The sequence below is a fragment of the Pongo pygmaeus genome, chromosome 5, assembly GCF_028885625.2.
Source record: "Pongo pygmaeus isolate AG05252 chromosome 5, NHGRI_mPonPyg2-v2.0_pri, whole genome shotgun sequence".
In the NCBI taxonomy this organism is placed as follows: domain Eukaryota; kingdom Metazoa; phylum Chordata; class Mammalia; order Primates; family Hominidae; genus Pongo; species Pongo pygmaeus.
The window spans coordinates 168,079,350-168,105,679 of record NC_072378.2 but is presented as its reverse complement, the minus strand read 5'-3'; the positions used below and the strand labels follow the sequence as shown (position 1 = coordinate 168,105,679).

Sequence of the window (26,330 nt, the reverse complement as noted above, 5' to 3'; positions counted from 1 at the left end):
TTTCTCATTATTCTATATTTAATTTTTATATTTTCCTAGAATTATTACTATAATTGTATTTTGTTGTCATTTTTACTTCTTTCCCTGCTTTAAAAAGAAAAACAGAAATCCTGTGGTTCGTCTTGCAGTGGATGTGGGTGTGATAGCGGGAACTGTGTTACTCACTGGTTATTTCTCCTCCGGCATTTTAAACTCAAGTCACTGGACATCATACTCAACCTTTTATGGTTAAACCTGACATCCTACATTAGCATTCTTGTGTTTCTAATGAACGCCGTTCAAAAATGTTTTAGTTTTTTGCAACCTGGGATCAGTCCACATCATGACTTTCATTGCCTTTGTGGGATCTTTTTTCCATTAAAAAATTTAAACATGTAAGTTTTGTTACTGCATTTGTATAAAGGTGTATATTGAAACATTTTCTTATACCTAAGAGTTTATTTGTTTCCTTCTGATTTTTAAGAGAAATTAAAACATTTTCGTGGGTTCCTAAAAGTATCGTGGGCCCTCATGTGCCTGATGGAGACGCTGGCCCTGCCTGGCATCTCGCCTTGTATATTTGCGTCTCCTCTGCCTGGTGTTCCATCATGCGTGGTCCTGCCATTCTGAGACGTCAGCAGAGCTGGGGCTGGTGTTGGAAACACTGGCATTCTTCACTTTCTGAATGAGCAGTGGCTTCCTGGAGAAGGCTCATCCTGGAAAGGCAGAGTGGGGCTGCAGGGCAGCTCTCCAGACTCACGCTCAGGGGTCCTTGGCCGTCTCTGCTGTCAGGTGGCACCAACAGGATCAACTGTTATTTTTTGCTCGTGGCTCAATGCCCATTTTTTCCCAGGCTACTTGGCTTTCTTGTGGTTTCCCAGGTTTCTTATCTGCATCTGCAGATAGACACAAGTTTATACTTTAGAAGCAGACAATGGAAGGAGTAAGACCACATTCCTCATTTATTAAAGGGAATAAAATTAAATGTTTTATTATATTCTTTTGTATCACAACCATCTTTATATATAACTTTTTCCTTCTGAATATCATTTTCAATTTGTAATCAACTTACTTCAATTACCCATATTTCATTATTTATTTTTTATTATGAGTTGATTCTCAAATGACCAAAACTTTTCTGTCTTTGTATCACTTCCCAAGTGTCCTTGCTTGCTGGGAACACAGAGCACCTGGCAGGCTGCACTAGCTCCTGGGCTGCTGCCTCACCTTACAGACAGGCCTTGGGGATACTGTGGATTTGGTTCCCGGCCACCACAATAAAGCTCATATTGCAACAGAGCAAGTCACACAAATATTTTGTTTCCCCAGTGCCTATAAAAGTTTGGTTTATATTATACTGTAGTCTATTAAGTGTATAATAGCATTATGTCTAAAACATGAACATATCTTAATTTAAAAATACTGTATTGTTTTAAAAAATGCTAATGATCATCTGAGCCCTCAGTAAGTTATAATGGTTTTGCTGGTGGAGGGCCTTGCCTGGATGTTGATGGCTGCTGACTGATCAGGGTGGAGGTTGCTGAAGGTTGGGGTGACTGTGGCAATATCTGAAATAAGACCACAATGAAGTTTACTGCATTGATTGAATCTTCCTCTCATGAAAGGTTTCTCTGTAGCATGCGATGCTGTTTGATAGCATTCTACCCACAGTACAACTTCTTTTAAAATTGGAGTCAATCCCCTCAAACCCTACCCACTGCCTCATCAACTAAGTTCATGGAATATTCTAAATCATTTGTTGTCATATCAATAATGTTCACAGCATCTTCACCAGGAGTCAATTCTATCTCAAGAAATCCCTTTCTTTGCTCAGTCATAAGAAGCCACTCCTAATCTGTTCAAATTTTATCCTGAGATTGCAGCAATTCAGTCACGTTTTTAGGCCCCACTTCTAATTCTAGCTCTTTTGTTATTTCCACCTCATCTGCAGTTACTTCCTGCACTGAAGGCTTGAACCCCTCAAAATCATTCATGAGGAATGAAATCAACTTCTTCTAAACTCCTGTAAATGTTGATATTGTTTCTCCTCCCATGAATCATGAATGTTTTTAATGGCATCTAGAATGGTGAATCCTTTCTAGATGGTTTTTAATTGACTTTGCCCAGATCCATCAGAGGAATCACTATCCATGGCAGCTGTAGCCTTTTGAGATGTATTTCTTAAGTAATAAGACTTGAAAGTCGAAATTACTCCTTGATCCACGGGCTGCAGAATGGATGCGGCGTTAGCAGGCATGAAAGCAACATTCCTCTCCTTGCACATCTCCATCAGAGCCCTTGGATGCATTGCCAATGAACAGTAATATTTTGAAAATAGTCTTTTTTCTGAGCAGTAAGTCTCGACAGTGGGCTCAAAATATTCAGTAAACCACTCTGTAAACAGATGTGCTCCCATCCAGCTTTGTTATTCTACTTATAGAGCAAAGACAGAGTAGATTTAGCATAATTCTTTTTTTTTTTTTTTTTTTGAGACAGAGTTTCACTCTTGTTGCCCAGGCTGGAGTGCAATGGCACCATCTTGGCTCACCGCAACTTCCACCACCTGGGTTCAAGCGATTCTCCTGCCTCAGCCTCCAGAGTAGCTGGGATTACAGGCACCCACCACCATGCCCGGCGAATTTTTTGTATTTTTTTTTTAGTAGAGGCGGGGTTTCTCCATGTTGGTCAGGCTGGTCTCAGACTCCTGACTTCTGGTGATCCACCCACCTCGGCCTCCCAATTCAGCATAATTCTTAAGGGCCCTAGGATTTTTGGAATAGTAAATGAGATTGGCTGCAATTTTAAGTCACCAGCTGCATTAGCTCTTAGCAAGAGACATCCTGTCCTTTAAAGCTTTGAAGACAGGCATTGACTTCTCCTCTCTAGCTATGAAAGTCCTAGATGGCAACTTCTTCCAACAGAAGGCTGTTTCATCTACACTGACAATCTGTGGTTTGGTGTAGCCACCTCCATCACTTACCCTAGCTAGGTCTCCAGATAACTTGCTGCAGCTTCTCCATCAGCACTTGCTGCTTCATCTTGCACTTTTATGTTATGGACATGGTTTATTTCCTTAAACCTCATGAACCAACCTCTGCTACTTCCAAACTTTTCTTCCGTAGCTTTCTCACTCCTCTCAGCCTTCATGGAACTGAAGAGAGTTGGGGCCTTGCTCTGGATTAGGCTTTGGCTTGAGGGAGTGTTGTGGCTAGTTTGATCTTGTATCCAGACCACTCAAACTTTCTCCATATCAGCAATAAGGCTGTTTCACTTTGTTGTCATTAATGTGTTCACTGAAGCAGCACTTTTAATTTCCTTTAAGAGGTTTTTCTATGCATTCACAACTGGGCTAACTCCTGGGTGCAAAAGGCCTTGTTTTCAGCCTACCTCAACTTTGAACAGGCCTTCTCCACTAAGCTTAATCATCTGTAGCTTTCGATTTAAAGTGAGAGATGTGTGTCTCTTCTTTTTACTTGAACACTTAGAGGCCGTTGTAGGTTATTAATGATGTAATTCCACAATTGTGTCTCAGGGAATAGGGAGGCCTGAGGGGAGGGAGAGAGATGGGGGCAGCTGGTCAGTGGAGCATGTGGAACACACGTGACATTTATTACGTTTTCTGTCTTACGTGGGTGCAGTTGTTCGTTCCCCAAAACAATTACAAAGTAAAATCGAAGATCACTAGGTACAGATCACCATGACAGATATAATGATAATGAAAAAATTCGAAATATTACAAGAATTACCAAAATGTGAAACAGAGATAGGAAGTAAGCACAAGCTGTTTGAAAATGGGACCCACAGATGTGCCCCAACGGAGTTGCCACAAACTTTCAATTTGTAAAAACAAGTGCAGTATCTGCGAGGCACAATAGAGCAAGGCGCAATAAAACGAGGTCCGCCTGTGCGCGCAAACCCCGCACAGGGAGGCTGTAAACACAATGTAGCAACATCATGAAAAAGCCGGTTCTGGCACTGGGCTACAGGGGGCGCTGTTGGGTAAACAGGTCATTTCGCGGCACAAAGCAGCTCACAGCGCATCTCTGAAGTAACGCGGTCACATTCACCTTTTCAACATGTGCCATGCCACAAACTGGGTCACTGAAAACCGCGGAAGTGTATTCTTCCCCCCCGCCCACGGACCAGGTGGGCTGCGCCCTCAGGGAGCTGAGCGGTCCCCGTGAGGCCCCTTCGCTGCCAGCACAGTTCAGCTGTGCCGTCCCCAGCGCAGCGGTGCCTGTAGCTGGTGTGCAAAGGAATCGTGGTAAGAAATGTGCACACATCGTCCAGACAGACGGCCCCGTGAGTCTCCCAACAGAAAAGAGGGAGGCGAGGCGGAGTCCTGAAGGCGAGGCTTGCAGAGGCGGGAGAACCAGGCAGAAGGCCACGGGCCTGCGGGGCTCCCGACAGCGACGAGGGCGGCGCCCCCCGACACGCCTGCGCTCCGGGAAGGCCGAGTCTGTGTCAGCGCTGCCTGCGGTGTGTGGCAGCTGCGCGCTCCTTCCCTGTGGCAGAGCTGGCTGAAGCCACTGCCCGAAGAAACTGGGCTCTGTCCTCCGCTCCGGGTAGGGGAACGTGGCCAGTGGATGCTGAGTTCCTTCTGTTGCCTTCCGCAGCCCACAGCGAAGTCACTCTGAAGAGCATCTAGCAGGCCTGCGCTTCTGCTTCCCGTTGCCTTCTAGGCGGCTCTGACCGTGACACCCCTTTCCTCTTCTGCTTATGCCTTCGAATCCTACATTAAGGGAAATGGGGATCCTGTTTTGAGACAAAATAAGAAAGAACCATAACCTTCAACTTCAAAACACTTCCAGTCTCCTGAAGGTTTTTTAGATTCAGAGATCTCCACCCATTTCCCAGGGTCCTCGAAATATTTCCTGGAGCCGCGCCTCTCCCAGTGCTCTGGCTGGAGACAGCAGCGGGAGCTGTTTTCCTCCGCGTCCTTGTGAGCACCCAGTTTGGGGTGGAAGAGTCAAAAAAAAAACAACACACACCCAGGAACGCCCCACCCTGTCGTTCTCAGGGTCCCCCGGCTCCCCGGGGCTTCTTCTCTCCGCCTCTGGTCTTCCTGAGTTTGTTTGATGGGCACTGCCCGAGGTTTCCGGTTGCACCTGCGGGAAGGAGGAAAACGCACGCCTGTTCCATCTTCTTAGGAGGGGAAGTCTGAGGCTTTTTGAATGACCACCGTGTAGCGCCTTAATTCTCCTTCACTTTCAGCGGTTTTGTCTGCCCCACCTCAGAAGGACCGTCTGTGTTCTTTCCTCCATAGCCCGGGCACCGAATTCACATGCCGTGCATATAAATTTCCTGTCTCGTCTCAGACTCTACGTGAGCTCGTTATTACTTCAGTTTAATCTGCGCACGTTTCACCCTAGGAGAGATACTGCCAGATGTTTTCCTGACAGATGGCCCGAGGCCATTCTTGCCCTAAAACTTCAAATGCTCACATAAAACCATCCTTCCTAACAACACAGGTTTTCCCGTTTCTATGAGGTTGACCTTTACACCTGAAGAGTCATCGAAACCCAGCTGGTGATAAAGAAGTGAAGATTTCAAAAAAACGGAGGGAGAATGGAATCTGGTCTCTGGTTTTCAAGTGATTCCGGTTGCTTGATTTAGTCTCATTGGAATGTTTGAGCATTTGAGGAAAAGGCCTTTAACTCTATTTGCCAAACCCCATAAAGTAGGAGCTGAACTGACATTTAAAATCGGAACAGCCTTGACGGGCTTGCATTCTTACTTGTCTCCTTTAAATCTTTCCTGGAACAGAGTTGAGAGAGTATAAATGTATAAATGCGTGAAAACAGGCAATGAAAAAAGTGTTCATTCCAGTCTCGTGTCTAAATTCCCCGGAACATGGTCTTTCTCCTGCCTTTTCTCTGAACTCCATGCATAGCAAGTCACAGCCTTTTTTTTTTTTTTTTTTTTTTTTTTTTTTTCACAGACTCCCACTCTGTTTCCCAGGCTGGAGTGCAGTGGCGCGATCTCAGTTCACTGCAACCTCCGCCTCCCAGGTTCAAGCAATTCTCCTGCATCAGCCTTTGGAGTAGCTGGGATCACAGGTGCACACCCCCACGCCTGACTGAGGTCATAGGCTTTGTCAGCTGTACCTGCAGCCTCCCTGTGCACCAGCCACGGTTAGAGGTCACTGTCTTGACCCTGGCGATGACCCCTTGCTCTTTGCAGTTGTGCCACCCACTCTGCATCCCTACTTGCAGCAGCTTAATCTTGCCTCTTTCAAAATAATTTCAACCGACAGTAATTGTGTATATTTATTAGGTACAATGTGAAGTTTTGATGTATGTTTGCATTGTGGAATGATTGAATCAAGCTAAATAACATATCCATTACTTTACAGGCGTCATTTTTTCTGTGTGAAGAAAACATTGAAAATCTATTATTTTAGCAATTTCGAAATATACACTACATTATTATTGACTATCGTCACCATGCTATGCAACAGATCACTAGAACTTCTTTTATTCCAGCACTTTGGGAGGCCAAGGCAGGCAGATCACAAGGTCAGGAGTTCAAGACCAACATGGTGAAACCCCGTCTCTACTAAAATGCAAAAATTAGCTGGGCATGATGGCATGCACTTGTAGTCCCAGCTACTCAGGATGCTGAGGCAGGAGAATGGCTTGAACCCATGAGGTGGACGTTGCAGTGAGCCGAGATGGCGCCACTGCACTCCAGCCTGGTGACAGAGCAAGACTTTGCCAAAAAAAAATTAATTAATTAATTAATTAATTTAAAAATAATAATAACACGTTTAACTTTATTTCTTCATTTTTTACTTAAAGCTTGATTATATAAAATATAAAATTTTTTCGAGAGTTCTACATCACAGGACATTAAACAGTAGAAATATCCAGTCCTTCATAGGTTCAAGTTATATAAATTAAATCTGTAAATTTATTAAATATGGAAAACTATATGATGAAATAAATGTCAAAAGGATCCAGTAGAGCAATATTGCATTGCTTATGGATTATTAGTTACTTTCAGGATCTAAACCAAGATTCTAAATATTTAGACTGCTTTCATTGTATTTTATATTTAAATATCTCCCTACCTGTACTGAGTCAAGCCACTTTACCAGAATGTCTGATTTAGGGAAGCATTTCATTTTATAGCAAAAGTTTTTCCATCTACAGTTACCATCTGCAATGGAATTTACATTACGGTGCTGACAAAAACCTCCTGGTTCCTTTTGAACAATGTGCAATAAATTCATTATGTCAACCCCATGGTAAGCCTAACAGGTATCAAAAAAATGGAACAATTACACAAAGTTCAGTAAAGTATAATATTGGTTTTTCCCATGTAAACATTAACCAGTGAAATAAAACATATCAGCTATAGTTGACTTGGTTTCAGGAAAACCACATTTGAAAATTACATCATCTTCCTCATATCATCCTCGGTCATTGACAGGATTTTGTGGGCCACCATGCTGTGAGCTGTGTGGATGTAGCACCAAATGAACGAAGGGAGACTTCCTCGGTTGGTCATGAACTGTGGTCCCCACTCTTCCCATCTTCCAGGTACAACCAGATCTTTGCATAAATCATAGATCAAATGAACAAGAAAATTCAACAGTTGCAGAAATGTCACTAACTGTGGTTCATCTGATCGCTGGATGGATTTTGTCCTGGATAGCTTTCTGAGACTTCTCTGGGTTCACTGTCCTCCTTCCTCTGGGTGCACTGCCATCTTTTCTCTGGGTGCACTGTCGTCTTTTCTCTGGGTTACCTGTCCTCCTTTCTCTGGGTGCGCTGTCTGTTCTCTGGGTGCACCGTCATCTTTTGCAGTCTTGTCACACTTAGTATCAAAGTGCCTTCCTTCAAGGACATCACCACTTTCAATATTTGCAATGACTGTGGCCAGTTTATGAACTGAACATTTGTATAGCCAATCCTTTGGTTGTTCGAGCACATTATTTAGGTATTGTGTGAGCACAGGATCAGTAGTTACAAGCAAGGTGAGTCTGTACTCTGCACTCCAATGAAGGCTTCAGGTGGGTATGTGCTGTGCTGACATAAAATGCTGTTGATATCAAATGGGAAGAACTCAGCCAGGATTCCACGCTCCTGCCAGGGTGAGTCTCTGCTCCTGGGAGAGCTGCATCGCCTCAGCCAGGCCCACAGACCAAGGCACGTGGGCTTCCACTTAGCCGACCAAGAGCGCAGCTGCTTCCCCGGCCCCTCCCGCAGCAGTTCCCCACCACGGCTTCATAGAACTTAGTTCTTCTGCCTCACTGAACTTTGTACCCTTTGACTAGCAGTTCTTCATTTGCCACCCCTACCCCCTCCTCAGCCTCTGGTAACCAGCATTCTACTCTCTACTTCAACTAATTTAACATTTTTAGATTACACGTACAAGGGAAGCCCTGTGATACTTATTTTTCTGCGCCTGGCTTACTTCACTTAGTATAATGTGTTCCAGGTTTACCCATGTTGTCACAAATGACAGTGTCCTTCTTTTTTAAAGGCTGAATAGCGTTTCATTGTAGATATACACCAGCCTTTCTTTATCCACTCATCTGTGGTTGGACACTTCGGTTGCTTCCGTATCTTATGGGGAATAATGATGCCAGGAACATGGAGGTGCAGACATCTCTTTGACATGTTGATTTCATTTCTCTTGAAAATATACCCAGAAGTGAGATTGCTGGATCATATGGTAATTCCATTTTTTGTTTCTTGAGGAACATCCATACTTTTTAAAACAATGGCTCTATTAATTTACATTCCTACTAACAGTGTACAAAGGCTTCCTTTTCTCCACATCCCCAGCAAAACACGAAGTGTGATATCACTTCATACCTGTTAGAAGGGATATGGTAATGGGTATTATAATGGATCATCTTTTTAATATATCCATTCTAACAGATATGAAGTGCTCTTGTGGTTTTAATTTGCATTTCCCTGATGATTCGTGATATTGAGCATTTTTTCATGTATCTCTTGGCCATTTGTGTGTTTTCTTTTGAGAATGTCGAGTCAGGTCCTTTGCTCGTATTTGAATTTTTAAATATATTTTTGAAACTAGCCCCTTATCACATACAGAGTTTACAAATATTTCCTCCCAGCCTGTGGGTTGTGTCTCCCCTCTGTTTTTTCCTTTGCTGTGGAGGCACTTTTAGTTTGATCTAATCCCATTTATTTTTGTTTTTGTTACCTACGCCTTTGGGGTGATATCCAAGAAATCATTGACAGACCAATGTTGTGCAGCTTTTTCCTTATGTTTTGTTCTAGTAGTTGCACAGTTTCAGGTCTTTTGTTTGGGCCTCTAATCCATTTTGAGTTGATTTTTGTATGTGGTGTGAACAAAAGGTCCAATCTCATCTTTCTGCACTTAGTTTTCCCAGCATCATTTAATGAAGAGACTGCTCTTTCCTGTTGTGTGTTCTTGGCACCTCAGTCGAAGATCAATTCCCTGTAAATACGTGGCTTGATTTCTGGCCTCTCTATCCTATCTCACTGGTCGATGTGTATGTGTTCATGTGAACACCATGCTGGTTTGGTTACTCTAGCTTTGTAATCTGTTTTGAAAATAAATAGTGCTATGCTTCTAGCTCTGTTCTCTATGTTCAGGATTGCTGTGGCTATTTGGGGTCTTTTGTGGTTCCATACAAATTTTAGGATTGTGTTTTCTATTTCTATGAAAAATGATATTGGGATTTTGATAGAAATTGTACTGAATCTGTAGATTGCTTTGGATAGTACAGACATTTTAACAATATTCATTCTGACAGTTTATGAACACAGGATAATCTTTTAATATGTGTCATCTTCAATTTCTTTCATCACATTTTATAATTTTCAGCATACATATTTTTCACCTCTTTGGTTAAATTTACTGCTAAGTATTTTTATTGTTTTGATGTTATTGTAAATGGGGTTTTCTTAATTTCTTTTTTATATAGTTTGTTGTTAGTGTGTAGAAATGCAACTGCTTTTTGCTTGTTGATTTTGTGTCCTGCAACTTTACTGAATTTGAGTTTGCAACAGTTTGGGGTGAGATCTCTCGGGTTTTCTATATATAAGATTATGTCATCAACAAACAGAGACAATTTCATTTCTTTCTTTCCTATTTTTTTTTTTTCTTAATGCTGACTAGGACTTCCAGTATTATGTTGAGCAGAAGTGGTGAGAGCAGGTATCCTCATGTTGTTCCTGACCTTAGAGGAAAAGGTTTCAACATTTTACTATTGAGTATGATGTGAGCCGCAGGCTTGCATATACGATCTTTATTGTGTTGAGGTAACCTCTTTGATTCTACTTTGCTGAGAATTTTTATCATGAAAGGTTTTTGAATTTGTCAAATCCTTTTTTTGTATGTGTCTATCAAGATGACCAAATGATTTTTGCCCTTTGTTCTGTTAATATGGGGTACTATATTTATTAATTTGCCTATGTTGAACTATCCTCAAATCCCAGGGGAAAATCCACTTGATTCTGATCCTTTGAAGTGCTGTTGAATTCAGTTTGCTAGTATTTTGTTGAGGATTTTTGCGTCTGTGTTCATCAGAGATATTGGTCTATAATTTTCTTTCTTGTAGTGTCCTTGTCTGGCCTTGTAAAATGAATTTGGAAGTATTTTCTTCAGGTTTTTGGAAGAATGGAGGAGTATTGGTATTTGTTCTTCTTTAAATATTTGGTAGAATTTAGAAGTGAAGTCATCAGGTCCTGGACTTTTCTTTAATGAGTGACTTTCTATTACAGATTCAATATCCTTACTTGTTATTGGTCTATTCAGGCTTTCCATTTCTTCATGATTAAGTCTTTGTAGGTTATACGTGTCTAGAAGTTTATCCATTTCTTTTAGGTTATCCAATTACTTGGAATATAATTATTCACAATAGTTTCTTATGATTCTTTGTATTTCTATGGTATCAATTGTAATGTCTCCTCTTTCATTTCTGAGTTTATTGTCATCTTTTTTTTTCCTCAGTTAGTGAAAGATTTAACAATTTTTTTATGTTTTTAAAAAAACAAGTAGTTTCATTGTTCTTTTCTGTTGTTTTTCTAGTGTCTATTTCATTTACTTCTGCTCTAGTTTTTATTTCCTTTCTTCTGACTTTGGGTTGAGTTTATTCTCCTACTTCCCTGAAATGCATTGTTCAGATTTATTTGAGATCTTTTTTTTTTTGATATGGGCATTTATTGGTATAAACTTTTCTTTTATAACTTCTTTTGCTGCATCCCATAAGTTTTGATATATTGTGTTTCCATTTTCATTTGTCTCAAGATATTTTAAAATTTCCTTTTTAATTTCTTCTTTGACTCAGTGGTTGTTCAGGAGCATATTGCTTAATTTCCACATTTGTGATTTTTTTTAAAAAATCGTCCTGTTTTTGATGTCTATTTTTATTCCACTGTGGTCAGAAAAGAAACCTGATGTGAATCCAGTCTTCTTAAAGTTGCTAAGATTTGCTTTGTGACCTCACCTATGATCTATCCTGGAGAATGTTCTGTGCATGACTGTTAGGTCCAGTTGGGCCAATGTGAGGTTCAAGCCCAATGTTTCCTTACTGATTTTCTGTCTGGATGATCTGTCTGCTGTTGAAAGTCGGGTATTCAAGCCCTCCTGCTGCTATCATATTGCAGTATATGTCTCCCTTCAGATTGATTATTATTGGCTTTACATATTTAGGTGGCCCAATGTTGGGTGCATAGACTTAAAAATTGTAACATGCTCTTGATGAATGGGCCCCTTTATTATTCTGTAAGGACCATCTTTGTCTCTTTTTACAGTTATTGACTTAAAGTCTGTTTTGTCAGATATAAGGATAGCCATTCTTGCTCTCTTTTGGTTTCCATTTGCCTGAAATATCTTTTTCCATCCCTTCACTTCCAGTCTACATAAACCACCTGCCAAGGAGTCCTGGAGAAGTCACGCACAGCAGTGACTCAGCAGGCAGGTCCACCAACATGGTCCCAGCTATGGATTTGAAAATTACCCTGTGCCTTGGCACCAGCCCCCCTTAGCTATGGTTGCAGGTTAATCCTGCTCCTACAAGGACCCAGAGAGAGACTCACCCATCTGAAACACCCAGAGGCTTGCGGTGGGTCTTGTTCCACAGCAGATGCTGACGGGACCCTCTCTTGGCTCTAGGCCCTCTCAGCTGTGACCCAGGAGCCCTCTTAACAACACAGGGGCCTGCTGGGAGACTCACTGGTCTAGGCTACCAGGATAGGGTTGCTGGCCTCCATCCCATTGCAGAGCCTGAACAAGCCCTGAATGCTGACTCCAGCCCCATTCTACTGCCACCCAGGAGAAGTTCCAGTCACATAGGGAACTGCTGGAGTCTCACCCACCAGTGCCCCTGGATGGAGCTTAATGAACTTGGACCCTTGCAGATCCTGACACAGCCCTGGGGCTCGGGTCTAGCCTTTCCTACCAGGCTATGATCTGGGAGAGTTCTGCCCAGCCGGAGTCCTGCCAGGAGACACACCATTCCGTCTCCAGAGTAGGCTTGCCAACCTCTGTCCTACAGCAGATCCTCAAAGGGCCCTGGACCTCGGTCCTGGCCCGTCCTGCCTGCAGACTGAGAGTGGTTCTGTCCACCTGGGGACCCTGGAGGCACGCGTCTAGCAGTGCCCCTGCAGGCTGACTTCCGACCTTAGTCCACGGTGGGTCTTCTCAACTGGCTCCAGCTCTTCTCAGCTATGACCTGTGACCAGGCCTGCCCACCCAGGAACCTGCTGGGAGATATGCCTGTCTGCGCTTCCCCATCCCTTTTTTTTTTTTAATAAAAAAATGATTTTTCTTTTTTTTAAGTGAGAAGAGTCTTGTTATGTTGCCCAGGCTGGCCTTAAACACCTGGGCTCAAGAGATCCTCCCACCTTGTCCTCCCAAAATGCTGGGATTGAAGGCATGAGCCACCATGGCCAGCTTTTAACTTTTTTATTGTGGTAAAACACACATAACATTAAATGTACCATGAGTGATATTTAGTGAATTCCCCGTGTTGTGCAACCATCACCTCTATATAGTTCCAGAACATTTCTGTCACCCCAAAGGGAAGCCCCCTACCCATCAGCAGACACTCCTCATTACCCTTCCCCTAAGCCACCAATCTGCTTTTGATGGATTTGCCAATTCTGACATTCCATATCAACAGAGTCATACAACATGTGGCCTTTTGTGTCTGACTACTTTCACTAGAATAATGTTTTCAAGTAACCTACTGGAATTTTTATGTCTTAGGACTGCAGATGCTTTTTATGTGGCAGAAATGACAGCATACTTTGATCTGGGAGGCCATGACCTCGCATGTTGTGATGGTAAACAAATGGTGACAAGGCCAAGGGGCCACTATTTAAATACAGCCGAAGGATGCCCCCACAGGGAGCTCTTTGGTACAAAGTCTGATTTCAAGCCCAGGATTTGTAAACAACAGAGTCATTAGGGCTTTCAGTGATTTATCTCACTCTGAACAATTGTCTGATCTTTAAGTTAACAAAATAATTTTCACAAATAAATGGTTGATTTAAAAAAAACACAGAAAGTTAATTCCTGGCTTCTTTTGTACTGTTTTCACCTAATAATCCTTTAAAAATATTAGAATAATCTTTTTCTCCTCTTTAAATACATATATAGCATAATTGTAGTGTAGCATATTCAATTACCAGTGGGAGGCTGTGTGGTATTTGTAGAATTCTTTCAAGACACCTGAGCAAATAAACATGGGATGTAATGTAGTTTAATCACCACTTGAACATATTATGCTTTGTCAGAGCTGTTATATTTATACATATGGCCACATCTTCCGTCCCAGTGTCATAGTTAACATGCTGGTGGCACAGGTAGGGACTTGAACTATTGCTTTCTCTAGGAGAGGATCCTTGGGTTTTAAAAATCCATGTCACTTTTTCTTGATTTGATTTTTTACCACTTAAGAATGTTGCTTATTCATTAGTTTCTGGAGCTCTTGGATTATTCTTTTGACATTTAATCCATTCCTGGAAGCTCGGAGAGTTGCTTCATTGAAAGGAAAAACAAGAACAAAGTTGCCTGTTTGGGGATCTGGAGCTTTGCCATGGTCTGAGAGGATATGCGGGGAGGTCTTGGTCTTGCAGGAGTGCGACTGGAAGAGGGACGCATAGGGCATAAGTGTCTTGTGAGGCGTGTGCCTGCTTCGTAACTTGGGCTTGCTTTGTGACATCTCCCTTGTTGACAGATGAAAATCCTGCCCACTCATCTCTCCTTCCAGCTGGGAGGCAGGTGCAGCTTCAGGACGCACACTCACAGCTTTCTCCACCACAGAGTCATCCTCGTTGTACATTCTGCTTGTGAACGAAAGAGAATCGTAAGGAAGACAGTCATGAGCATCAAGCCCACCTCTGTCACTTTTTGCAGCGTCGATGTTGGAATTTGCATGTGTGGCATTACTGGCTTCTCTCCCCTCATTTCTTAGACCATTTAAGTAAATCAGGTCAATAATATCATGGACAAGTTTTCTCTTCACCAACACATCTGTTGAACAATCCAAGGTCAAAGCTGGGCTGTAGTTGACCTCTAAAAGCCATGGTTTCAGGTTGTCATCAATCAAAATATCAAACCCAAAGAGCTCAAAGCAATTGGCAGCAAAGGGGACAGATGGCGCAATGGCGAGAATGGTGAGAATAACCATGCGGTGGATTTTCTTCCACAAAAGCAGATCGTCCACATCCCAGCTACGAAGGTAGGAAAAAAATCTGCTGAGCGTCCATTTACAACCATGACCAATCACTTCTTTGATCTTCTCATAAGAGGCCCCGGATTTATTGATGCTGCTGTTGGTCAAATGGGCGTAATTGTTTTGCAAGTTACTGAGGTCAAACTTTTCCGTGGCAAACCGAACCAACCCTTCCTGATAAACATAAATGGTCAAAGGCTTAAAGCCAGTAACGCAAACATAGATGCGGAGATCACATTTATATCTGCCAATAAGTAAAGGATTGGAGATATATTTCTGCACTATGTACATATCATCAAAGATGAAGTCTTTAAAGTCACTGAAAATTAGTATCCCCCTCCCACGAGATAACTCAGCTGGCTTGCAAATCCAATAGCTATGCTTGGTGCCCAGCATCTGCCTCTCCTGAAAGTATTCAGCCACGAACTTGGTGTAGTCACTGGGCAAGATGAACGTCAGGGGGATGAACTGGTACAGGGAAGTGCCGTACATCCTCCTCATGTGCTTCAGGTGTTTGGCCAAACAGTCTTTCCTGGTAAGCTTGGTGGTTCCAGGGTGGTGGTTTAGCTGCTGCCACGGTTTAACATTGATGTGTTCGGTCATTCGGAAAGAGGACGCCCTCCAGTACAGGTTCCAGTCCTCCGCATTCTGCTCCTGCTTATCAAACTTATTCCACCCCCGCTCCAGGAGGACACTTTGCACCACAGCCGGGGTGGTCTCATCAACGCGAAAAACCAGCGGCTTCAAGAAGGCCCCTGAAGGTTCATCTTCCGCCATCAAATGAGGTTTTCTTTTCTAAAAATGGATCGTTGAGAAAGGTTAGGAGAGTGGTCAAGACCATAACCTAGTAGATTTTACTGATGAAAGCATGCACCTGGTGCTGCCAGCTGTCCTGCCTGTCCACCCTCCCACTGTGCAGTCTCACCGGACACCCACGTCTCTTCACCAATGCACCCATCTCTGCTCCCTTTATTAGAATAAATCCATCTTGTCCTGGGAACCTCTTTACTCTTTCTTCAGATTTTACCTTGCTATTGCATTGTGTTAGTAATATGTTAAAAATGTTTGCAAATACTCCATCATACTTTTGAGGGCTGAGTCCCTGCAGACCCGTATCTGCGGCACATCCTGTTGGCCTAAAAAGTGAGCATGATTAAGAACAAAACACGAATGTCAACTTTCATTTAGTTAAATGAATTCAAGTATGTTACAAGAGGTGTGAAACAATGATGTCATAAAATTAGTAAGAGTTCTATTGGCCTGAGAAATTTAAGAAGGCCGGGCACCTACCATGGTTCCGCAGGCACCCACCTGACCCGTTAGGCCCACTGGAGGGCTTTCGGTGTGTAGAGGCTTGGGTCACTCAAATAAGTGGTTATTAGTGACAAACAGAGTCGGAAAGAACAACTTAAGTTTTTAAAACCTATTCAGTAAAAATAATAATGTGCAGATTTTGCCTCACATTTTAAAAGATAAAAGGCAGATTTGAAATATTCTTTTGAACTTCGAAGAAGGAAAGCAGAATAATTCTTAAGAAGATCATAACTGATGATGAAGTGTGATGTTTCATTAAGATCTAGAGAAAAGGTAAAAAACGTCAAAGACTCTTGGTAAAAATGTATATATTTCAAAGTCCTAAGACAACGTGCTCATCAAAATGTTCAAGTGAAGGCAATTTTGATTTGTATTGTTCATGCAAAATTGATCACATAATGATATAAATAACTTACTTGGTGGAAATTCTATAATGTTTGAAAATTTCTGATTGATAAAAAAGAAGTAAATTTTGACAGATGGTGTACTTTCAGTGAAGGTTTTACAAGAAAGGAAGGAGGGAGGGAGAGAAGGAAGGAAGGAGGAAATGAGGGAAGGAAAGAGTAGAAAAGGAGGAAGGAGGGAGGGCAGGAAGGAGGGAGGGAAGGAAGGAGAGAAGGAGGAAAGAAAAAGAAGGAAGAGGGGAGGGAGGGGAAAAAAGAAAGAGGAAAGAAGGAAGGAAGGAAAGAAGGAAGGAAGGAAGGAACTACCTGGCTTGCCCACCCACCTTTTTCTCCAGTGTTGATGTTGGGCAGCCTCGCCTGCGAGGGATGGAGACACCTGCTTCCTGTAGCCTTGCTCCCGGGCCTGCAGGTGGCTGCTCAGTGTGGTTTGCCTCGGATGGAATGTTAGGGGTATAGGCTGGGGTGGTGGTTCTCAAAGATCTGTGAACAAAGCAGCATCAACAATGAACACACAGCATCTCCATTGTTGCTGTTGCTTTGACAAGGAACATACAGAATTGATCAATCCATCATGGTTATTAAAATTCAGTTGTCCTAGTTTACAGTAATGCTTTCAAACTCTGTTCCATGCTATCAATAAGTGTTTCAAGCAGACTGTGTGTGTGTGTGTGTGTGTGTGACTATGTTGTGCCTGTTGAGTCTGTTTGTTGTTTCTGTGTTGTCTGTGCATGTTGTGTGTATTGTGTGTTTTGTGTGCATGTTGTGTGTATTGTGTGTCACATGTGGTATGTGTTGTCTGTATGTTGTGTTGTGTGAGTGTATTGTGTGTTGCATATGGCATGCATGTGTGTCGTGTGTTGTGTTGCATCTAGTATGTATGTGTGCTGTGTGTTGTGTATGTTGTATGAGTTGTGTGTGTTGCTTGTGTTGTGTGTATGTTGTGTGTTGTGTGTTGCATGTGGTATGCATGAGTTGTGTGTTGTATGTGCTGTGTGTTTATGTTGTGTGTGTATTGTGTATTGTGTTGTATGTATATGTATGTGTGTCGTGTGTTGCATGTGGTGTGTGTTTTGTTTGTGCTGTTTGTTGTATGTTTTATGATGTGTATGAGTGTGTGTCGTATTGCATGTGGTGTGTTGTATGTGCTGTGTATGTCTGCTGTGTGTATATGTGAATGTGTATTGTGTGTTATATGTGGTATGTATGTGTGTTGTGTTTCATGTGTTGTGTGTGTTGTATGTGCTGCATATGTTGTGTGTGTTGTGTGTATGCTGCTTATATTGTGTGTATATTTTGTGTTGTGTGTGTGGTACGTTGCACGTCTGTGTGTTGCGTGTATGTTGTATGCGTCATCTGTGTGTATGTGTTGTGTGTGTGGTGTGTGTGTGTGTGCATCTTTCTCAGACTCGAAGATGCTGACCACAGCCAGCGGTTGGTTTGATTGTGTGTGGAAAGCACGTGCAGTTTGTTAAAGTCAGCTGGGACACGTCTGCAGCCCCTGACATGGGAGAAAGAGCCAGCACTTTGTCCTGTAGCTGTGAAGAGCGCCAGGGTGTGGGCTGGGGTGTGGTCAGGGTGTGGCCTGCTTGGCCATCATCCCAGGGTGGGGGACAGAGGTGGGGAGGAGCCCCCCAAGGCCCACACAGAGGGGAGGAAATGCTTCTTTTCAGTTAAATGGCTCCACCTCCCACTTCTGAAGGAAGCAAATGCTGTTTTTAAAGCTGACTGAGGATGTTCCGTCACCCTAGCTGTAGTGGTGGAGTTTGCGTGTGGGGTAGAGACTGCCTGTTTGGAACAAACAAGACCACAACCTCTTCAGTGCAATTTTTAGCTCTGCATGGGTGAGGCCGAGTCCTGTTCTGGAACAGGACAGCTGAGCCAATGAGCAAAACCACTGTCTTGTCTCAGAGGGACTCTCGTCCCTATGGTAAGAGGACAGTTCTCCCTTCAGATTTTCTTCCTTGATCTGTGCTGAGGGGGACAAAGTCCCCATCGCTGAGAAGGAGGATGGGGATGAGCAATGCCACCCACGACCCATGGCAGGGAATTGATTTAATTATATATTTATATGCTTAATTTATATTCTAAATAGTATATTATTAATACCTAATACAAACTAGTATACAACAATAACATCTTATGTAATATGCTAAATAAATATAGAACATAGTGATAATACTTAATTAGATATATTAATATTATATCATAACCTATATTATTATTTCTTCTTTCAGTGAAGGAGGCTGGCTGGTGAGGATATGGAGAAAAGGGGACTCTTATACACTGTTGGTGGGCATGGAAACCAGTACAGCCACTGCAGAGAGCAGCGTGGAGGCTCCTCATAAAATTACAAGCAGAACCCCCCATGATCCTGCAGCTCCCCCCACACCAGGCATCTGTCAGAAGGAAAGGAAACAGTTCATCCAAGAGGCAACCGCACCCCGTGTTCACTGCGGCACAGTCACAATAGCCAAGATCCGGAATCTACCCAGGGGTCCATTCAGGGACAGATGGATACAGGAAATGTGGTATCTACTCTATTAAATTGAATTCAGCCTAACACTGCCTCCTTATAAGTTGGGTCTAAAGGTTTCTTCATACACAGTGAGCTGTCAGCTAATGGGAGGGTAAACAGACTGTAACTTACTGTTGTACTAATCACGAAGTAGTGATTAGTACACTACTAATCAGCCGATCACAGGCAGCCAACTGCTGAAACCGTGTTCAAAAAAGGCAAACCCTGTGCTGTAACAAACAGGAGGTTCTGTACCTCACTTCCATTTTCCACGCCTCACTTTCCTTTTTCTCTCCATGAATTCTCACCCACCCGGACACAGTGTGGGGTCTTTGAACCTGTTCTGGTTTGGTGACTGCCAAATTCATGAAGAGTTCTTGCTTAGTTAAACTCTGTTACATTTAATTTATCTAAGGTTTTTCTTTTAACAATGGAATACTGTTGTTAAAAGAAAAACTTCAGGCAAATTAAATTTAAAGGAGTTTAGTTGAGCTATGAAAGATTCACGAATCGTACAGCCCCCAGAATCACAGCAGATTCAGAGAGACTCCAGGGGTGCCTCGTCGTCAGAACAAATTTAGAGACATAAAAGTAAAGCGGCATATAGAAATCGGGAGTGAGGTACAGAAACAGCTGGATTGGTTACAGGTTGCTGTTTGCCTTATTTGAACACGGTTTAAACACTCAGCAGTGTACGAGTGGTTGAAGTACAGCTGCGGGGATTGGCCAAGACTCAGCGATTGTTACAGGTGCATACTCCTAAGTCGGGGTTTCAATCTTGTCCACCTATTAAGTTGGGTTATGGTTCATCCAGAAGGACTCAAATATAAAAGTACAGAGCCCTTCTCCGGCCATGTTTACTTCACTTTAACACTATTCAGCCACAAAGCAGAATGAAATCCTGTCATTCATGCCATCATGGATGGAAGTGGAGAACATTACGTAAAGTGAAATAAGCCAAGAACAGAAAGTTAAACACCACATGTTCTTACTCATAGGTGAAAGCTAAAAAAACAGTGGATCTAATTGAAGTAAAATGTACAACAGAGGATTCTAGAAGCTGGGAAGTTTAGGAGGAGGGGGCATAGGGAGGCATTTGTTAAAGCACACAAAGTCACATCCACACAGGAGGAAGGAGTCCTAGTGTTCTACGCCACTGCAGGGTGACCAGGGTTAACAGTAGTGTAATATATAATAGTTTCAGATAGCTGGAAGGAGGATATTGAACATCCTCACCACAGGAAGTGATAAACATTTGAGACAATAGATATGCTAATTACTCTGATCAGATCGCTATACATTATACATAACAAAACTTCACTAGGTACCCGATGAATATATACAATTAATATTTTTCAGTTAATAAAATAATGAAAATAAAGAGGAAATGACACTCATTTGTACTGAGTAGCTCTTAGAAAGCGAACTTGTGCAGGAACAGGAAGGGCACTGGTGTACCATGACCTCACCATGTGTTCTCCCAGCACACCCGGGGAGCGACTGGGTCTGGCTGGACAAGGAGCTGAGCTGCAGGCTTGCCTAGTCGGGCGCTGTCGAGCTCGTGCTGCAGTGTTGCGCACTGCAGAAGGGATCATGGGAATGCCCATGCTGCCCTCCCAGGTCTCTGGCTGAGCCTCCATGCCCTTTTTGGTCCTGGGGCCTGTGTGATTTGCGAAATGTCCATTGGCTGCCTTGCTGGCTGAAACATGAGGCCACGGGTGTCCTTTTAATCTGTGTTCCTGGACAGAGTGCCCTCATGTTTGTGGAATAAATGAATGAACCAACACACCAAAGTGCAGGGAGGGAGGGGCACAAGTGTCAAGATCTTTTCCTTTACATTAATGGAATAAAACATTTTGTATATTGTTTTCTTTCTTTCTTTTTTTTTTTGTTGTTGTTGTTGTTGTTGTTGTTGTGAGATGGATTTTCGCTCTTGTCCCCCAGGCTGGAGTGCAATGGCACACTTGGCTCACTGCAACCTCTGCCTCCCTGGTTCAAGCGATTCTCCTGCCTCAGCCTCTCAAGTAGCTGGGATTACAGGTGGGCACCACCATGCCTGGATAATTTGTTTTGTATTTTTAGTAGAGACAGGGTTTTACCATGTCGGTCAGGCTGGTCTCAAACCCCTGACCTCAGGTGATGCACCTGCCTTAGCCTCCCAAAGTGCTGGGACTACAGGAATGAGCCACCGCACCTGGCCAGTACATTGTTTTTATTTCAACCATTGAAAAACTATACTGAGTACAAGTAATACAGACACACAATTCCCATTCCATTGCTCATATCTGCCTAAAATTCTTCCTCCATTTTTATAACATCTGTTTTCTAGGTCGGAAGCCAGGAGATTTATGGCTAACTTAACCCTCTTGGCTTTGAACCCAAAATTCAGTGGAATATCTACTCTCAATGAAAACAAACATCACAAAACCTGACATTTTACCAAAGAGAGTGAGTGCTGCACTTTTACTCTCAGTGCTTAAATCAGTGTGTGCGTGCGCACGTGTGCGTATGACATCTGAGTGTATATTTATATATATACATGGAGACATTTATGTAATATAAAATATGCTTTTGAATATTTGGACTTCTAGCCTATAATACATCAGATGTGCTGGAGGGGAATTGGTGAGACGGTGCTGGAACCAGACAAGAACGACTACTAGCGTAATAAAATTCACGAAAGATACAAATAACACATAAAACCACAGTGGTCTGGGGCACTTGATTGCAGAGGCTGGGTCCTGGCTAGGCCCTGAAGGCATCCATTTATATTAGCCAAAGCTTATAATCAATAATTAAAACTATCTAGAGAAGAATAAATTAGGTTTACAGTTCTCAGATTTAAAAGGCAAAGGGACATGTAATATGATACAAATATACTATACAAATATACAAATATATTACAACAAAAATATAATGTGAATTTATGAATTACGTAAAAGTATTTGCCACTTATTTGGGGCAGAAGCTGGGACACCTGTCAATTTAACCAACCCAGTCTTAACCCTGAGCATAGACAGAACAGCCCAACTAAAACAGCTCTCCAGGCTTACAAGCTTTATCTGAAAACAAGTCATTCAACATAATCTCAAAATGTCAAAAAACTGTATTTGGGCTTTCAGGGCCTCAGTGAGGGTTTTCAGCCTCACTGGGAAGTCACACTGTTGAGTCATGATTGTCTCTGAAGTAGGTAAAAGTGTGATTTTGCTAATAATATGCAAACTACCAAGGAACTCTCTGATTATATCAGCAACGTCATGATCTCCAACTTGCATTGCCAAAAGCTTCCTGAGGTGGGAGCCTGTGTTTCAGGTGTGGTCCCTGGGAGGGGTTCTGTGAGCAGGTCCTTAACAAGGTTGGGGCCACAGAGAGAGGGATGGGCCCTTTGAACTGCAGAAACTGAAAGTGCTCTTTTATCAGTGACACCTGGTATATAAAGAGTCCCTGACTGGGCAGCATCCCAGGAGAGTGCAGTCAGACCTCCACATAGAAGCTTCCAGAAGGAAACTAGAGCACATCTGAGCTATTCCCCCAACCAGTGTTCAGGAAGGGAGTGCACATCCAGAGAGTAGAGGCCCGTGTGCCTGTTTCCATAGGTAGGGAAAGCCCTGCCCAGAATCTCACTGTCACTGGTGAAGCACCCAGTACCGAAGATGTAAACTCTGAGATCCTGGAGATTAAACAGAGGCATTGCCACATCACAGCCTACAAGAGCAGGCAATGGAGATGGATGTCCCATTTGTGTTTGTCAGACTCTGTTACTGTGAAATGCCACCCGCTGAAAACTTCAAAGGTCAGAGTCCTCATCTGGAAGGAAAATACCACCCACCATTCAGTACTGAGCCACTATTTAACCCAACTGCATATTCACCTAGAACAAGGAAACACATACGGCATCTTCCACCATGCAGCCAACAAACAGACACTTTGAAACCAGCACAGCTCTTCCCTCTTCAAGGGCTAGAACACCAGTCAATGTCATCAGGGCACAGACAGCATTCCAATGACCAGGAGTGACCCAATTTCTTAGGAGCCACAGCCTCCTGGCGTAGGAAGGGGAAGAGCCCCCTTTTTCCATACCTTGATGATATTCCTGGGTGTACGGGGTCCCATGGCAAGGAAGTCAGCCAAAAATAATGTATTCCATCACTGCGGGAATCCTGATCCCTAGATGAGGGCCCACTGGTTTGCCCGGAAGACTGAGGGACAACGGGATGCAGCAGGAGAGAGCGGCTCCCAGGGACGGCAGCCTCCTAAGCCAACAGCTCCTAGTTTTGGTGCTTTCTTCCATCCGAGACAGGCTCTGCAAAAATAACTAAGAGTCTTTTTCTTCACATTTTATCTTTTTGGCACATTCACTGCTTAAAGGACAGACAGCCCCAGAGCAATTTTCCATTTGACCCGGGATCCAGCTGAAGTGTTACACCATGTGCTTCAACATCAGGAATTTCAGGTGCCACTGAACTGAAATGAGGAGAAAATATTTTGGGGTCAAGGACAGGGGCCCTTCTTAAGTGACCTTGATACCAGATGCTGTAAAAGGAGTTTTCACCAATGTAGAGAACCAAAGAAAACATCTGCCAATGAATAGGCAATGCTGCTCTTTGCCTCTTTCATGTGCAAGACAGAAAGAAAACTGCATTTTTATATAAAAAGACCTATACTTTTAGGATTTCAGAGGTTAATTACAAAAGCATTTCCCTGCTTTACTTGGAATTCCTGGAGATTCACCATACATAACCTGTATGTTTCCGTTTCTCTTGTGCAAATATGGTTTCCTTCACTTTTTAACTATTAATAGCCACCCCTGTAGCCAAGCTGTAAATATGTAAAAACCTATATGCCATCTTGGTGTGAATGTAAAATTCATACACACAGCTGTTGTTCCACATGGCTTAGCACAGTGAGTTTCAAATTTAGAAGTGAGTTGTTGTAAAAGGAAAATAAATCTCAAGACCACAAACCCACTAAGCCAAAGGGAAAAGTCAAGATGGGAACTGCATCAGGCAAACCTGCCTCCCATTTTACTCCTAAATAAGATGGCTGCAAAGATGAAAAAGCTACATACAGAACTCCCTCACAAGGAAATTCCTGGTGGGCTCCAAGATCTTTACCCAAGAACAGTTCTGCTGAATTTCACCCTGACAATGTAAGCTGACAGCTCATCTTCACAGGCATGGGACAAAGGACAGAACTCAAAGTCATCCCTCCACTTACCTGAGGCAAATGCATAGCTGATGGCATCCTCTGCCCTATGTTTATTTCATCTTATAGAAAAATGAAGTTTCACTAAGCAAGACGAATGCTAAGCGACTGTTCCTCTACCTGCCCCACTTATAAAATGTGTATTCAGTGAATGCTGACCAAAGATTCAAAAAATTGCAACTGCTTCCCTCTTACAGACCCTCCTTTTTTTTTTCTTCCTCTTTCCCCCAATACCCACTCTTTTCCCTTTACTTATTAAGGTTCCCAGACCCTCTCTGGGGGAAAAAGCATAAGCCACAGCCTTTTCTGTGGTTCTGTGTTCTTTTTCCTGGGTGCGTCCTTAACCTTGGTACATAAACTTCTTAAATGATTGAGACTTGCCTTGGTCATTTTCTTTGACTGACATTGTCTACCAGGGGTGTCTAGTCTTTTAGCTTCCCTGGGCCACATTGGAAGAAGAACAATTGTCTTGGGCCACACATAAAATACACTCACACTAACGACAGCTGATGAGCTAAAAACAAAAAACAAAATAAAAAAAAACTCATGATGCTTTAAGAAAGTTTACATATTTGTGTTGGGTCACATTCAAAGCTCTCCTGGGTTGCGTGAGACCCGAGGGCTTCCGGTTGGACAAGTTTGGTGTAGACATAGAAAATATCCCACCTTTATTGGGTAGGAGTGCACAGTAGCTGCAGGCCTTGTGCATGATTGTTCTAGGTCATTGAAGACATTTGTGGAGATCAGTCGCCCTCAAGCACTTGGCCTGTAAATGGTCAACATTCTGCTGGTCACCTTTCCTGATGCATAGTTGATAGCTGTGGCTTATAGTTTATTTGGAATGTAGAATGCTTCTCACCCCAATTATAAATGAGACAGTCCCATTTTTTGAGTTGACCAACTTAAAAAAACTTCCTACATAAATGTTCTTTTGAATAAAAATGTGTATCGCTTGAAACACAGAATAATTATTTTATTATCAAACTAGAGATCATGCACTATTTTTTCTGTTAATTATCAGGAAAGTTCTGTTTTCTCAACAAAGTTCTAAGGTCCCAGAGGTCAAAGATCACATCCCATGTGTACGCTCAGCCCCGAGACACTCAGAGTAGCCTCATTTCCAACAAACCCAGGGTAGACTGAGCTGCTTGAAACGCAAACGCCATCACTAGCCCAAGGTGGGAGAGCTGACTTTGCCTCTTTGAAGACTGGAGATGGGCAAGTGTGATCTCTTGCCTCATCATGACCTCTGCCTGCGGTGTGGAAGGCCCAGGCCGGCATGCACTCATGGCCTTGCACCCGTCCTCGGCCGCTGTTCAGCCTATCACAGCCCACTTCCTGCTCACGTGTGACAACAGGAGCCCAGTGCTTCGGCCCACCCTCCTCAGCCTCAAATGTCCCCAGAGCCCCTGAGTTTCTGCCGATGGAAGCCCACCTCTCTCAGGAAGCCCAGCATGAATGCCCACTCCTCCTCGAAGCCCTTCCTTTCCCCAACTGGGGGGATTTTCTTTTCCCCCTGTGGGGTCCATACCACTTCACACTTACCCTATGGAAACAATTATGCTCGGCCCTAAATTACAGTCATGTGTGTTTCATAGATGATCCCGTTAAGTCTTATAACCCTAGCATTTGTCACATTTCCCGGAACACAACGGCCATTCAATCAGCTTTGGTTGAATTCAGTTGAATTTCCTGTACCCACTATGGGATGCATTTAACTTACACTCCCCTCCTTTGGTAACTTTAGTCTCAGAACTGGGTCTGCTTCGTGCACTCTTATATAACTGGCACCTCAGCATGCAGGAGGCACTGGACACCATAGGAACTTTTTGGATTGAAAAGTACATGACTTCATACAACCCTGGACTGCTTTTCCTTTGAAGGAGTATGAAGGGCTGACTACCAATTGCCCCTGGGGGTCCCAATGCACACTCACTGCTCCTAGCAACCCCGGCCCCTGGGCTCTCAGGAAGGGGCTGGTCCTGGGACAGAGGCGTGTCGGGGCCACCCTCCCATCCTGCGTGTCACCTCCTACGCTTACCCCAGTGCCAGGCTTGGTGTAGAGGAACACAGGTCCGGCCTTCTTATTGGGCGCTGGTTCCGAGGGTGGCTTCTGTGGGTCTCTGTGCCGCAGCGGCAGCGCCCAGCTGAAATGAGTGGAGGCTGGATGGAGCGCTGGTTGCTGATGATGCAGTGCCTGCTCTCCTCACAAAGGGGAGACCAGTCA

At 43.2% G+C, this 26,330-nt stretch overlaps 1 protein-coding gene across 7 annotated transcripts; it reads right to left on the bottom strand.

Moving 5' to 3' along the window:
- Positions 1–425: 425 nt before the first annotated feature.
- TTLL2 (tubulin tyrosine ligase like 2) lies at positions 426–26,330 on the bottom strand. 7 transcript variants are annotated; one of them, XM_063666835.1, is made up of 5 exons: positions 26,145–26,270; positions 22,979–23,201; positions 16,707–16,863; positions 15,751–15,801; positions 10,096–15,460 (listed from the first exon to the last, which is right to left on the bottom strand). In XM_063666835.1, exons 4-5 carry the CDS (start codon positions 15,790–15,792, stop codon positions 13,883–13,885), a joined length of 1,620 nt encoding a protein of 539 aa, XP_063522905.1. In that variant the 5' UTR covers positions 15,793–15,801; positions 16,707–16,863; positions 22,979–23,201; positions 26,145–26,270; the 3' UTR covers positions 10,096–13,882. The 7 variants fall into 7 exon arrangements, 6 of the variants coding, with proteins under 6 accessions (XP_063522905.1, XP_054347418.2, XP_054347419.2 ...); XM_054491443.2 differs by lacking the exon at positions 22,979–23,201 and having other exon boundaries at positions 26,145–26,330; XR_008503153.2 differs by lacking the exons at positions 15,751–15,801; positions 16,707–16,863; positions 22,979–23,201 and adding an exon at positions 426–875 and having other exon boundaries at positions 13,617–15,460; positions 26,145–26,292.

Bases quoted from the DNA above. Each gene is read 5' to 3' on its own strand.
- TTLL2 (XM_054491443.2), bottom strand. From the start codon at position 15,792: ATGTGCCGCAGATACGGGTCTGCAGGGACTCAGCCCTCAAAA. The intron at 15,461-15,750 runs GTATGATGGAGT...ATCCATTTTTAG, and splicing joins CAGGGACTCAGCCCTCAAAA to AAAAGAAAACCTCATTTGAT.